Source organism: Taurulus bubalis (assembly GCF_910589615.1).
Source record: "Taurulus bubalis genome assembly, chromosome: 4".
Lineage (NCBI taxonomy): Eukaryota > Metazoa > Chordata > Actinopteri > Perciformes > Cottidae > Taurulus > Taurulus bubalis.
In genome coordinates, this window is record NC_136592.1 from 28,865,605 (window position 1) to 28,881,060 (window position 15,456).

General features: G+C 41.3%; 1 protein-coding gene across 1 annotated transcript in view; it reads right to left on the reverse strand.

Moving 5' to 3' along the window:
- Positions 1-223: 223 nt before the first annotated feature.
- LOC306735353 (ryanodine receptor 3) overlaps positions 224-15,456 on the reverse strand; it is a gene marked incomplete at both ends in the record, with an annotated part of 100,267 nt that continues 85,034 nt past the window's right edge. Inside the window, 27 exons of the mRNA XM_079216813.1 lie at positions 224-319; positions 1,286-1,337; positions 2,069-2,169; positions 2,950-3,014; positions 3,199-3,355; positions 3,442-3,576; positions 5,137-5,283; positions 5,419-5,479; positions 5,587-5,714; positions 5,815-5,857; positions 5,956-6,086; positions 6,486-6,661; positions 6,784-6,895; positions 7,025-7,196; positions 7,542-7,597; positions 7,761-9,073; positions 9,296-9,377; positions 10,978-11,082; positions 11,222-11,350; positions 11,438-11,526; positions 11,640-11,720; positions 13,159-13,232; positions 13,687-13,763; positions 13,928-14,007; positions 14,096-14,195; positions 14,287-14,340; positions 14,426-14,477. Coding sequence (XP_079072939.1) covers positions 224-319; positions 1,286-1,337; positions 2,069-2,169; positions 2,950-3,014; positions 3,199-3,355; positions 3,442-3,576; positions 5,137-5,283; positions 5,419-5,479; positions 5,587-5,714; positions 5,815-5,857; positions 5,956-6,086; positions 6,486-6,661; positions 6,784-6,895; positions 7,025-7,196; positions 7,542-7,597; positions 7,761-9,073; positions 9,296-9,377; positions 10,978-11,082; positions 11,222-11,350; positions 11,438-11,526; positions 11,640-11,720; positions 13,159-13,232; positions 13,687-13,763; positions 13,928-14,007; positions 14,096-14,195; positions 14,287-14,340; positions 14,426-14,477 — 3,868 coding nt within the window. The remainder of the gene's footprint in view (positions 320-1,285; positions 1,338-2,068; positions 2,170-2,949; positions 3,015-3,198; positions 3,356-3,441; positions 3,577-5,136; positions 5,284-5,418; positions 5,480-5,586; positions 5,715-5,814; positions 5,858-5,955; positions 6,087-6,485; positions 6,662-6,783; positions 6,896-7,024; positions 7,197-7,541; positions 7,598-7,760; positions 9,074-9,295; positions 9,378-10,977; positions 11,083-11,221; positions 11,351-11,437; positions 11,527-11,639; positions 11,721-13,158; positions 13,233-13,686; positions 13,764-13,927; positions 14,008-14,095; positions 14,196-14,286; positions 14,341-14,425; positions 14,478-15,456) is intronic.

Consider the following 15,456-nt stretch of genomic DNA (forward strand, 5'->3'; position numbering starts at 1 on the left):
AAAAGAAATGTCTGGGAAAGTTACATATCGTATCCTCATAGCCTGGCACTGACACGGGTAGGAGACGTTTCTCTTTTTTAGATAAAAAGAGTAGTTTGGTCTCTCCTCCGGCCAGCCTGAAGCATTGGAGGGATGACAGTGTTGTAGTCCAGCAGCTGTTTGTAGAACCACATGTCCCAGCAGCCCACTGAAGAAGAAGAGAGGTAAAGAGGAAGCATCGGCTCTATCCGAGCTGGTCTTCGTACTGTTTGCGGAAGCAATCTCCCGCTGGGAAGAAGTCCCAGCAGCGCTCCTGGTACATCTTCCACACATATGACTCCTGGAGGCGGACACACATACGTGGACATTATATACATCGTTTGGACATAAATCAAAATGTGTATGCATTCAAACATATACAGGAGCTGAACAATTACATTATTTCATATCACAATGGGATTGGAAAAAATGCAGTTTTTATGCAGCAAGAGCTGCAATTTTAATTACTATTTAAATCATCAACTATTTTAATAAGGTGTAGATGTTGAAGTTTAAGTTGATAACCGTTCACTTTTCTACAAGTTGTAGTTGGCATTATGTCATTAGAGACAAATGTATGACACACATTTACTCAGCTGTAGTCAAATAGTAAGCTAACAAAACAACAGAAACATAATTGTGGCTTTTTTTTCTGGTTATTATGGTTTCAATGCCTTTGTTACAATGTTGAATATCAATTTCAGACCAGTAGCTACGTAGTTGTGTCGTATAAATGACAGAAAAAAATTCACAGTTCATCTTTTAAGTGCATCATGTTATTGTTTTACTTTTTAGGATTCAGGGTTTTGAAGCAGTTAAACCTGACTTGTCACTTTTATCGTAAATTCAGTTTCCCATTTCAAGAATATATTTGAATATCATCAATACATGACAATGTATTGAACACAAATGTAATATCCTAATAAAGGTGAGCTAAATGTTTCTGTGGAACGCTGGACAGAAACATAAGTAACTGCTTCATTTATCTGATTCTATACATGTAGAAACAAGATATGTTTGCGAAAACGCTCATCTAACTTATTCAATGACAAGTAGACAACAATTACAGGTGTGCAGTTAATTAAAAGAAAATAAATCATAATTAAAATCAAAAATATTAATCAGAGATATTGCAATTAGGGATTTCCCTTCAATCACGACAACACCACAATATATGACAGCGGCAGGATAACAATTGCTACAGATCCATTATTTTCGGTTGGTTTCGGTGGCTCAGAGAAAGGCCATTAGTGTAGTCATACTGTACCTGGCCCGTGTGCTCTGTCTCGTCCTTGTTGATAAGGTACATCAGGAAAAACCTTTCGAGAAAGCCAGGCCAATGAGACAAAACAAAAATGTCACACCAAAAAAAAAGCATGACAAGCTTTCACATTCTCCTACCTAAATATCTGAGCGTAGAAAAAAGCCTCGGCTGAGGCACATCAGATTTCTCCAACATCGCGTTAACAGCAAATGTCACATTCTGTGTTACTAGAGACAATTTCTGACGGAAGTGTCAAACACAGAAACATCAGCGGATCACCTGTTGTTTCACCAAATCGAGTGTAAATGTCATTTGGGCCGCGTATCTCAGTGGCTATCGTAGCCTGACAAATAATGATGAATACTGGATGAGAGCACGCTATCACAAAGCTATTTTCCAATAAAGTTCATAGCATTAAATAGTAATGAAGCAACATAATGAGGTCGCTCTCATATCCTCCGGCCAGCTCACTGTGAGAGCAAATGGACTGAGACTTTCTATTGTCACGGGCATTACACTGAAACACTGGGTAAGCAAGGAGTGCGGGGGAAACACAGAGGCAGATGGAACGAATACCTGAAGGGATCTAGTGTTCTGGATCACTGCGGCTATTAGTGGCTTTGGCCCTGATGCTGTGGTAACGTGCTAGAGTCATCAATCATGTGGTTAAATTACAGAAAGAATGCAACGCATGTCGGTGACAGATGATTATCATCATCATCATTGTGATGATTTGCATTAAAAAGGTTGTATAAAACGCTTGAATAAATTGTATAAAACACTTACAGGTAGTTGGCCAAGTTGTGCTCTTGTAAGGTGTGAGTCTCAAAGCCGTGAGGCGTCGTGTCGAAGTAGTCATTACCGATCCCACAGATGAAACATTTGGTCTGAGGACAGAAGGTGAAAAGATAATAACATCTTTTTTGGACATTTTGCTGTATTTTTAAAAGGGGCACTCCTCTGATTTTACGCATTAAGGTCAGTTTACTTGTATAACAGTTGTATAAAGTCTTTCAGAAAAATAACAATTATAATGATGTCATCTGGGCTAACTTCATTCACTCATTTCCCCCCCGTCTCTTACAAATATTTCCTGACAGTTTTGACAAGATCCACCAAAAATGAATAGCTCACCTAAGACAATTGGCAACTGGGAAATGCAACAGAGTTTGCTGGTTTATAGATTCACATCCCGACCAACGCTGTTATATAAATCGATTGGCCAGCAATCACAGAAAGTGATGAAAGCTGAGCCATTATCCACCATTAGTATCAAATAGATTAAGTACTTAAATTACCAGCATGGTGATTCAACGTAAGCAAATAAATGCAACGACTATCAGCATGTGAAGAGGCTGCTGCACAAGAGAGGCCAGTGTTTAAAGCATTTTAGGCTACTTTTAAAATAGCCCTATGGCTTACAATTGTTCAACAGAGAAGTTCATTAAAATAGCATTCATGTATACCACATGTCTGAATAGAGACTAAATTATATGATGCTACTGATTTCACTGTCCATTGTATGAGCATTACCACGACGAGAGCTTTGTTCCCTTTTTTTTTTATTCGATCGACCAATCACACTTCTTTGAAATAAGTCACTATTACACAGTAAATACCGTCTCCATAGGTTGGCCAGTATGGGTGAGAATGAACTCGACTCTCACCTCCATGTCCTCTTTGACTTGTTCCTGCTGGTCTCTCAGCTCTCCAAAGGCATCAATGATCAAACCTGCAACGACAAAGGATTTCCTGTGAGCACACCATATACTGTACCTGTGAAACCACCATGTTACACCCTTCACTTCTCAACGATACAGTATGAAGTGTCATGTGGATCTACACCTGTGATGAGTATTGCAAAGTCTGTGTGGAATATCAGTGTCTTTGTGTGTCTGGCTCCAAAAGGAGCTCACCCTGGATGATGGCCAGGAGGATGACGATGACAAAGAAGAAGAAGGTGATGTCAAAGAGGATGCGGTAGAGCTCGTAGGGGTCACCAGCTGGGTCCTCGATCTCATCCCCAATGCCGCCTCCTGCTCTCACCCCGACGTACATGTGGAACAGGTAACACTGTGAAAACACGCGGACCTCTTTGAGTCGGAGTCGTTGGGATCTGGATGCGTCTCTAATCAGTAATGCATGTGATTGATACTTACAGTCATCATGTCATCACACTTCATGTCCGGTTCATCCTCATCCTCGCTCTTGTTGTAGAACTTCCTGAAGAAGTTGAAGGCCACCACAGTGTAGAGATAGACCACGACTGCCAGCAGGCCCACTGTCAACACCAGCTTTAGAGAAACGCAGATGGCAGTCAGTGAAATGTCACCACCAACTTCCTGTCTATTTATGTACTTTGGTGTACAAACACACGAAACAAAGCTGCCAGCTCCCATTCGTCGTCTGTGTGGAGCGCAATGGGATTGCTGGCGGCGACCGAAGAGCAGGCGGTGAGAAAGGAAGAGTTCAAATGAGTGGAAGGGATGAGTAGTAACCAATCACACACACATCGGTTTTATATTTATAGAAATTAATGTTTATTGCACTTGCATCGGCGGTGCGATTGATCTGCAATCAATTCCTCGCGGCCTCTGCATTTGGAGGGATTTCCACCCTTTGAGATTGAGGTGACATTAAATTCAGATTTGTGCCTCTGGGCAGTTAACATGTGAATCCCCTGCAAGAACAAACAGTCAGCTTTTTGGGAGTGAGCCACTTGAACTCAAATGTCATAGAATACTGGGTCTAAATTCACATTTACAGTATGCATCCACTTGCATCCTTTTTGCCTTCGTTCTCTCAATCATCTCATGAAGGAGAGATGCGATTATTGGACGTAATGACACAAACAAATATTCACTAGATGACACATTCTTGCTCAAGCAAGCATCATTTTGATATTGATGATCCGTTACAACATGTTGAACAGAAGATGACAGGAGTGTGGATACCTGCCAGGACCAACCATACACAGGGTTAGGGTGCAGAGAAACGTATGTCACCCAGGAGTTGGGAGAGCAAATCAGAGTTAAACGACGAGTCGGATTACTCAGGGGACAAGACACCAAATTGAATTGGACGGCCATGTTGCTAATATCTTAGCATGTTAAGGTTTAGTACTCTGGTGGTCAAAAACGCTAAAAGAAGCTTTGAGTTTGTGGAAAAAATACAACGAAAAGTTAAATAAATCCTGCAGCGTACACAATTCTATTTAAAGTTGTTTGTTTCTTTGCTTGTTCAAAATAATTCATTAAAAAAGAAAAGTCATGGTTGTCTTTTGTCAAAGTCAAAAGTCAAAGTCAGTTTTATTACCAATTTTGTGCAATGTGCAAACATGCAGAAGATCGAAAGTATGTTTCTCTTCTGTCCAACATATAGTGAATTGTGCAATAGTAATAATAATAATAATAAAGTGCAAAAAACTGCTTAAAAGTAAAAAAAAAAACAACATATAACATATAGACAACATAAATTAGGACTGCATTTGTATTCCGACGAGGTGAAGACAAACAACTTTTTGACAAACTATTTGACAAACATTTAGTAACTGAACAAAACACCGTATGGTCAGGACAGAGAGGGGCCGCTGCGTCCGTGCGCGCCGCCATCTTGTGATGCAATCTTGAGTAAAATAAGACATGTATCTATTCAAATGAGACAGAGATATGTTGTTGTATGAGTTAGCAACAGGCTTAATATGACAAATAACGCCATCACAGGAAACTGTGATAAAAGTGGCTTGTGTTTGCACATCAGGGAATAAACAGGAGGCGGTTACAACCCACCCAGACAACTGACTCTGCAGTGACCCCTGCTGCCTGGAAGAAGACCTGCATCCTCCTCCTGCTTACCTGTTTGCCGTTATGTGTGACAGAGGAGAGGATGGTGCGGAGGGTCTTGAACCCCATGGCGATGTCCAGCAGATGAGCAGCGAAGAAGAAGTTGTTGTAATGGCCAAGGATGGACATGGTGGTGTACCACACGAGATACAGGAAGGACTGGCAGAGAAACAAAATGAGAAGTTGATCAGAATGAACGTGTTGAGTCACAATACCAATCACACATGCCACCCATCCATCAAGTCGCCCACTCTGCCATCCGTAAAACCTCAAAACAGAGAAATGAAAACTTACATTGTCTGTAAACACCACCCCCATTTTCCACACGTGGTACTTTGTGTCGATTGAGCTCAACCTGGCCAAAAAATACAAATGTTGATATGAGGGTCTCATATTTCCTATTCGACCTCTATTCAAGCGTGTATTCGAGCCTGACTGATCTTTATCTGTCTAATCTCTCACCATGACACCAGTGAAGCCTCCTTGGCAACAGTTTCCTCTGTAGGGTTGAAATCCAGGGCACTCTTATCCATCCCCAGCAGCTCTGCTATCCTCTCAGCTCCATACAGGTCGCCATACTTTTTGATTACCTAAAAATAGCAGTCAAATGAACGCAAAAGTACACAAGTAAGTCACCAGATGGGTTTGTGGTGTGTTTGCATAACAGATTTCACAAAAAAATAAGCTTACTTTGCGTTTGACAAATTTATCCCAGTAGTTGTTGGGGAAGGAACTGTTAAAAACAGCAAAAAAACAACAACAAATCAGCAATTATCCGTTGTTTCTAAAAGATAATGACTCAGTCGAATAGCTATACTGCAGGTGACTCACGGAGTATTGATGACCAGTCTGTCCCATTGTCCTTTGATGTCGTCATCTGACGGCTGCTCTGTGATGTAAAGGCCGGCAAACTCCAACTTTCTCGCTATCTCCTTCTCACGTTTGAAAACTACCAGGGGCACCTTGGACAGAAAGGGAATGTGGCTGCATCACTAGTGCAGTGAAGGAAATAACATACAGTTACATACATTGTAGTGTTTCATATCAACATGCTGTGTATACAGTCTAAAAGCAACATGAAGTGCATGACTGTGTGTGTGTGTGTGTGTGTGTGTGTCAGTGATCACAACACACAAGTGCTTCTAAAGAAAACCTGAAAAAGTACTGTTGAGATATTTTACAAAAGTTGTTTAAGAATCTTGTAAAACATGTTAATTGTTCCTATTTTTGCTCATGTGCAGAAATGCTAAATTAATATAGGAAAATAAAAATAATTTCAGGCTATTTTTACAACAAAAATACTAAATCTGAGGTAAAAACAAAACGTAAGTGTATTTATTTGTCAGTTTGTGTTAATGTACCTTCAGGTAGTAGTATCCCACCACACACAGGAAAGATATGATCGTGTGTAGTATAGCCAGACAGCGAAGCGTTGGCGCCATGTAACCTGTGCTTTCCTGCAGGACAAAATACTCAAGTGCACCATCATCTTCCTCCTCCCCAGTTCGGCCTTGACCGTTCCAGGGGTCTTCATCGTCTGCGTAATCGCCGGTCACCTGGAAGACAATGAAACATTAAGAATACATTTACCAAAGCTCATTCAATCCTGATGCTGTATACAATGCTGTACACCTAATTAGATGACAATGATGTACACACAATTAGACCTTCCTTTCAAGCTTACTTTGTAGAAGAGCAGAATGAAGTTGATAGCAAAGGCGACAAAAAGCGCCAGAAAGCGGAGGTTGTAGAAGTTTCTGGCCAGGTAATTCTGTGAAAACAATACATTTTGAATCAATTGTATATGTGCAACAAGCTGATTTGTATTCTCTTAGCATATTTAATCATTTATTTAAACATAATATTTAATTTTAAGACAGCTGTGAGAGAAATATCTGACCAGCATCTTGGTTTGGTAGACCTCCAAGCCAGCGAAGAAGCTGGCCATGAAGACCTCCGGTAGTTCTTTCTTCGGGCCGAGCCTCTTCTTCGGGACTTTTTTCACCACTACGGGCTCGGGAGGGGCTTCGTCTTTAGCCTTGTCGGGGTCTTTCTTTTCGCCATCTTCTGAACTGCAACAGGAATTTTGCTATTAATGGCAGACAAATACATATTGCTGCAAGGTAATGAATGTACCGCACATTTGCATGTGACCTATGAGCATATTAAAACCACAGGTCAGCCAGAGTCTACTCTCTATACATCACATCCCATCAGGACTTAAATTCTGTTAAATATCCAACATGTTTCATACTTAAAGCATTTCTTTGGAGAACTTGAAAATGTAAAAAAATAAACTGTGGCAAAAAGCAACACATTACGATAAACTGTCATTGGAACATGTTTAAAGATCTTATAATCACACAGAAGATGTATCAATTGATCCACTTAGGAAGAACAATGAACCAATTACTCACTCTCCTTTCTCTGAATCCGATTTGTGGTCTCCATTTACAGCCTTCTTTTCAGCCAACTATAACAAATACATTGTTTTGACCATCAATCACTGAAACAGTGTGTTCTGACATATATATATATATATATATATATATATATATATATATATATATATATATATATCAGTTAGGAAATGATTAGGAATATAATATTCAACTGGATTTAACATTGGCACTGACCTGCGCCTTCTTCTGCCTGACGGCGCTAGCAATGGACGGAGCGTCCCCCACCACCACATCAGACACATCCCCCAAACCTGGCTCTGCCCCGTGCTTTCCCTCCTTCTTGGGCTGTATGTTCAGCAGCTCAGCCATCAGGTCTGCCTCTCCTGCATCTCCCTGCGCCATCTGACCCATCTCCGCCAGCGCAGATGCTTCACTCGCCTCCATCTTTTCCATCTCCAACACGTCTCCGTGGATCCCAAACTGGGTGGGGTCTGGCATGTTTCCAAGAATGTCCGTGACCTTCATGTTCTTGGCCCCTTCAACGAGGCCACCCCCAAACATAGTGGTCCACAAGATATGGAAGAAACCCCAAACTAGGCTGTAGACAAAGTGGAAGAGGCCTGTGATGATCATCCAGAAGAAAGAAAAGAAGCCTCGCACCATCTCCTTTATGCTCATCTTCCTGAACCTTCTGTACTGCCGCCTCATGCTCTTGAGAGTGAGCAGCTGGCGGAAGTGACAGAGGCTTTTTTTCAGGGAGATGCAGGCAACTGTAAACGCAGATGAAGACTCCATCATTACAATCTCCTCCTCTTCCTCTTCCTGGTTTTCCACCACGATCTGCTTGTCTTCCTCATCTTCCTCTGGACGCTCCACTGGGTCCGGCTCTGAAATTTGAGAAGCTAACTGCATCTCAAAGATTGTGTCCTCGCAGAAGTTGACAAACAGTTCCATCTTCTCACTCTCACCACCTTCGTTGACGACATCAAAGATAAACTGCCGCTTTGACTCTTTCACCTGAGGCTTTTCCCACTGGGTGCGACTCGACTCACTGATCTCAAAGTAGACTCTCTCGATGCGCTTGGCTCCACCCATGATTTCAATACGACCTAGGTAAGGCTCAAAGTAGCTGAGGACACTCTCAGCCAGGTCCAGGAATGTTGAGAGGCGAGCATCATGAGGCATATGCTCAGAGAGATTAGTCAGCAGCACAGCTACATTGAAGCCAATGTCCTTGGCGGGCTCATGAAATCTCTCCACAAACTGCTCGTAGTTGAACATGTCGTTCTCGTCAGCCTCAGCGCAGGAGAGGAGAAACTCAATCTCCGACTGTGAATACTGTTTCTGGTTCTCCATGGACTTTTGGAAATCTTTCTTAGAGATGACCCCTTTCCTCTCAGGGTCGTACTCCTTGAAGCTGTCCGAGGTGGTCAAGTCCTTTAACTTGAGGAACATGTCAAAAAACTTAAGGATCATCTCCACGTTGCTGGAAGATTCCACCAAGGTGTCCACCATCTGTTTGCCAATAGTACCATTGACAACATTACCTGTGAAGTGATGGAGAAAGAGACACACACAAGGTCAGTACACACAATGACAACAACAAGCCGCAATAATCCATGCAGATTAAGCTAAACTGCTTTGGTAAATATTTAATAACATTCCACACAAACAAAGCTGTTTGATGAAAGTCATAGAAGAGACAATATCCTTGCAAACTAGTGTTGCTGGGGTCATATGTTCATATGGCGAGTCATGAAAAAGTAAACCTTCGAGAAGGGAGAGCATCATGACGATCATGTCCTTCTGCAGGTCCAGCAGCTCCTTCAATAATTCAATCTGGCTGGAGTCCTGTGAGGAGAAAAACAAAAAAAGGGGAACCTTGTGACACACTACAGTATATCATACAGACTACTGATGGCCTTCCTGCACGAGATCAGCCATTCTGTCTAATATCCCTGAGAGATCAAGGCTGCCTCAAATTGTGGGGACCCACAATGGCCGTGCCGGGGCCCAGAAGGGCTTTCTAGGCAACGTCCATCCATCATCACCAGGGTTAATGTTATTTTACTGTCTAAGAGCAGATGGCTGGGTCAGTCTGACTCATTTAGGGTCTCTGTATTTAGCGTGCCATAAATCTGAGGCGTACTTTGATGGCTAAATTCAAACCCCTCCACCTGTGCTCTCCCTCATACTGGCTACTACTGTCCTTTCTGATAGGGTTAGGCTGCCGGATTTCATCCCCTTCCTGGATTATTGGGCATGGAGGAAATATAGATGATGGAGTCATACATCATATAGCTGAGTGGAACGGCATATGTGATTGCAATGCAGTAGACCTGAGGCTATCCCTGAGTCTGGAGAGACCTCTAGTGGCTGCAGATAGTGTAAAGGAGCCTCTGGCTGACAAAGACACACAAATATTCAGATTTGACCTTAGTAGCAATACTACCATTCAAACGCACTCCATTGCAAATTAAGTTCCTGCATTTAACACAATTATTTTTTCCACAAAAATGTACTAAAATGATAAAAACATAATCATGCAGAGTGGCCTTTTAATTAAATGTTTTATCTTATTTGATTATTATCACGTATAAATTGAATCTTGGGAACATCTGGGAGCCAAATGATTAAGACACATAACATACAGTTAAAGCACTCGAATGGCATATGGCTTAAACACTTCCCCAAGATGACATTTCTGCTCATACATTAATAAAAACCCTTTCGATTTGATTCTAGCAGGGTTCCTCTGTTGCATGTCACGCCTCCCTTTCTCCCCCTATAACTTCATACTATATCTATACAATAAAACTCAAATAAAGACAAGAAGATAATCTTTTTCATAAATTCAATCTAGCAGTTGATGTAGTGGAACTAATATCACCACTTAATAAACTCATGGGTACTTTAATCTCTAAAGCAGTATCATATTATATGAAATGATCATGCTTTGAATGTAATATCTTAATCTGCAACTATACTATTACATTCCATTATCCGAACCGTTTCTCCTATTTGGGGCACTGGAGCCGATCCCAGCTGACATTGGGCAAAGGCAGGCGGCACCCTGGACAGGTCGCCAGTCTATCTCAGGGCACATATAGAGACAGACAACCATTCACGCTCACATTCACATCTACGGCACATTTTAGAGCCTCCAATTAACCTGAGCTGCATGTCTTTGGCCTGTGGGAGGAAGCCGGAGAACCCGGAGGGAACCCTTGCTGACATGGGGAGAACCCGGGCCCCTCTTGATGTGAGGCGACAGTGCTAACCACCACACCGCCAGGCAGCCCCGCAACTAGGTATACTAGTAGGTGCCAAATACATGAAGTGGATTGAAAACGGAAACACAGTTTACAGGTACAAATACCTCAAAACTATAAAAAAAAAAAAAAAAAAATAGCAGCAGCACCACTTAATTGCATATATATAAAACACAAACCTGGGATAACTTCATCTGCATGTTGGCAAAAACATGCAAGAAGCCCACCACTGCATCCCACAGCCTGCTGTGAGCCAGACTCTGCTGGTTCCCAATACATGGACCCTAGAGCACACGGCAGGCAGCACAGGAGGTACAGAGAGAGGAGAGATAATCACAGAGCGTCAAAATCAGCTCAATCAACTCATAAACTCTGGGTTTCAATTAGTGCTTGTTTGTGGTGCAGTGTGCAGTGCTATGGTACCTGTATATACTCCGTTAAAGAGTTGAAGACCTGCTTGGCCACTGCCAGTGCTTTGGAGAAGTTCCTCTGACCTGCCTCATCTATAATATCCTTACCAGAGTAGTACCAGTAGAAATCACTGATGGATTCCTAAAAAGAGGAAGAATACAATGATTTAGCACATTAAAGAACATTCATTAATATAAATATATATTTTATAGATCTGTAATAATATACCTGAAGTCTTAGTAGGTAGTCTACAGTACTAATGATGATGTTAACTGTAGTTGTGTTCCCTGTCTGAGTCCTCAGGAAGTTCTGAAAATCTAAAATATTTGACAAAATAAGATGAAACAATTGTAGTTGAGTACAATAACACCACCCAGGTTCTAAACTGGTGTTGTTTAGTGACATGCAGCTCTTCCAAGTGTCAACCTACCATTGTTGTGGCCCTCACAGAGAAGTTGCAGAAACCTAAAGAGATCCTTTGTGAACTCGTCATTCTGCAGTACCTTGGAACCTGAGGACAGGAAATGAGATTAACTGCCTCTGTCAGTGATAAGAAGGTCAGAGACCCATCATTTTAATGTCAGTACAGGCATAAGGGCTTGCATCAGTTCCTTACAAAGCTGCAATCTAACGGCATCAAATTATGTGCACTATATTTGAGGTTCAGACGACGTATAGTGCATAATTTCACACATTAAAACGTTATAATAGGAATAAAACTGGGCTTTGTTGTTAAACACCAGCAAAGTTTTGTTGTTTCTTACAAACAAAGCTTTGGGAGATTTATTTCTTATTACACGCTGGTTAGTATCATCAAAATAAAAAATTAAAATAGAAGGTCCCACACAGATGACAAGCACTGACTTCTTACAAAAGAAGAAGTGGAGAGATTTGAATCAGTTTTGGGCGCCTGACCACAGACTGAACAATCTATCCAAATAGGAGCATGCATGCGTTCCTTCGGTCCAAGTTAGAAAGAAAGTGGCTGTATTGCATTCAGGACAAGGGAGAAGGAGGAATGGGGGTAGAGAAGGATTGGAGGGGAATGAGGAAAGGAGGTTGAACGGAGAGCAATCAAGATGTTAGCATTGCATAGAATGAGTAGAATCTAAACCATGTATTTACCCCGCTCACTCACGTTGACTGCGACCGATGAGATAAAAAACATGATCAGAGGAAAACAAACAAACAAAACAAAAGCAGACATAAGCAAAGGAGAAGACATTGATATTCAATCAGAAGAAGTAGGAACAGGAGAGAGTGATAGCGCTATAGATATATCTTAACATACTCACATTGATTGGAGACATTGACATGCGGTTACAATTAAACAAAGACTTAAAGTACAGGTTGCCGCTACGCAGGTGTTTGGACTACAGGTTAGACAAACTTAACAGTTACCATCACTTATGCCTGGCCTCATGAGGTGAAAATGAGTTGGAATATGTTTGAGAAAAACATATTTGTAAACTGTATGTAACCCGTCAGATCAAATAGACCTCTGATTAAATGTGGATTTTCCTGTGGATGTACTTGTGACTGAGTGCTTTTGAGGCCCAGACAGGACTTAGACATACAGTAGCACAGGTTTACCTGCATGAGGATGACGTACAACATGGCACACGAGTGACACACGTGACATGGAGATGGGCTCGCACAAACGGCAAACTAAAGAGCAGCTGTTTCGTCAAGCTAATGCTCTGTCATTTGTCTTGCAGCTGACTCAAAGGACAATAACTCCATGAGCCAGAAATAGACACATCATCCCACAGTAAGATTTCTACATTTGTCCTCAGCGACATCTCTTACAGCTTGCGCTGTGGTCTCGACCACATCTGTTATGCCGAGTGGCAGAAAAAGGTCATTCTGCTGCACAAATAAATCTAGAAATTCCATAACCTCTGTTTCAATGTCAGTTTACGTTCACCACGTTTAGTACCCTCACTTACTTGATCCTTCTTCAGTAACCATCCCAAGACCTTCAGCTTTATTTTGCCTTTCAAATGCATTTAAGTCCAGGACACTGTCAGAGATCAAATACAAAACATATGACACATTTCATTTCCAAATTATGCATTTCTGCAATATGCATTTTAAAGGGGTGCTCCATGAAGTTATTATCCTGACTTGTAATCCTTAAAATAGGTAAAAACACTGGATTCTACACGTCCCATGATTCAACCTGTAGCATATTTTCACTAAAGCCTCCCTGATTGGTAAACACCCATGTCTTTCAACAGCTCCAGTCTGTAAATAAGGCCTTCTGTTATACAATACTAGTATCCAAGCTCAAGCTCAGATAACCCAGATGACATCATCAGGGTCAATTTCTCAGACTTGACAAAGCTCCATGACATTACACAACTGTGACAAGTAAACCGATCCGTAGCGTATAATTGGTGGAGTTCTCCTTTAAATTGCAGCTGCGAAACACAACAAAAAGTAAATCAGGTGTTTTGTGTGATAACTGGTTGTACCTGCAAGACATCATCAGTCCAGACAAACTTTTGAAAAAGCCAACATCTCTTTTTTCCTTCAGGTAGTCCAGCATTTTCTGTATCAAGATAAAAGCACAAAAAGTGTGACGCTAAAGATGCTACTAACTAGAGACCTTTCCATTGCCAATTTGTTGCTAAAGAAAAACATAGTTGTCCAAGTTCCTGAATACAAAGGGGCACATTGAGAATGTTTATGTTGTGCATGCTGAGAAACGTGTACCTGCTGCACCAGTATGTTCCCGCCGTTGAGGACAGAGATACCTAGTTTGAGGGTGAAAGTCACCATAGCACCAAGTCGACCTGATGACCACAAACCATAAATCATACAGTGGCGATAGCAAAGGTGGAAGTTATAAGAAGACAGACCGGTAAACGTGTCTCTTCCCACCTTTGCTGGCACTGATCATCTGAAGCACCATCTCTGCAGCTCCTCGGTCATGTAGTCTGGCTTGCTGGTACAGCATCTTCTGCTTCTCCATTTCCTTTTCCTGTAGGAAGAAATACAGTCAGCACCACTTCTGAATATGCTTCAAAAACGAGATGAAAGACAGAACAGTGTTCTTGAAGAATCAATAGCACCTCAAACGTTTTGTCTTTTTCTTCCTCTTCCTCTTCTTCACCTTCATCGCAACTCTGAAAGAGAAAGCAGAATGTCAAACCTGTGGAACTTAGCTGAACAGCATGCATTTCAGGAAAGGTAATTTAGAGAATGAAGTACCTTTGCCATCATATCTGCATATGCAATATACAAGGGATCCTCCTCCAAAGAACTAACAAAAAGAGGAAACGTTAAACCTTTTGTAACACACAATCACATCTTGTCTAACGATAAAGTAAGGAACTGCTCAACGGGACACAAGACACATTCAATATTAATAAACTATGAAACAAGCAAACAGTGCTATCAGACTCAGCATGCTGTCTGCAGTCTCAATGACTACAGTTCTCTTTACAATCAAGCAAGCAGCGACTTGGTTGTGTTCTTCTCTCGCGAGTAAGACTGTAATTCCTCAATGTGTGACTTGGAGTGACCTCCGACCCGTGTGTGTTTTTCAGGGATAGATTGTGAATTGGGGGCGCCAGGGAAAAGCTCACTTGCTTTTCAACCTTACTGTAAATGGGGAGATGGGATTGGCAGTGGGAGAAGTAATAAGAAGTTTTCTGAAGTTAAACTATTAATAAGAAAACTATTAACACCACACAGATAAAGTCCTACATTCAAATGTTTACTTCAAGTGAAGAATGAACGTGAGGCATTATCAGCACAATGTACTTAAATTTACTTAACATCTGGTCAAGATGGAGCTGATGCCGAGTAGCTTAATGAATAATAATGCATTATAATTTAATCGTCATATCTTTAGAAACAAATCTTAATCTGCAACATAACTAGTAACCAACCAGGCGGCATCCTTCGGATTTGAAAAGAAAAGCCTTATACACTGGCATATTTTTATTTATAAAGCTATCTTGGGTCTGCTCCCCCACTATTTATGCAACTACATCTCTAAATCCCAGAGCAATTACTGCTTACGTTCCAATGAGTTTTATTTATTAATTATACCTAAAGTTCATTCTGAATTTGGTAAGCACTGTCTAAAGTTGAAGGAGCTTATCAACCTCGAAACTTTTAAGACTCTTGTGAGGGAAATTGGAGCGGCTTCATACCGCACTTGTTCTTGTTTTGGTATAAATCCGGAGTTTTAGTCCTGTTGCTTTATCTTTTAATGTCTTTTATCTGTTTTATGT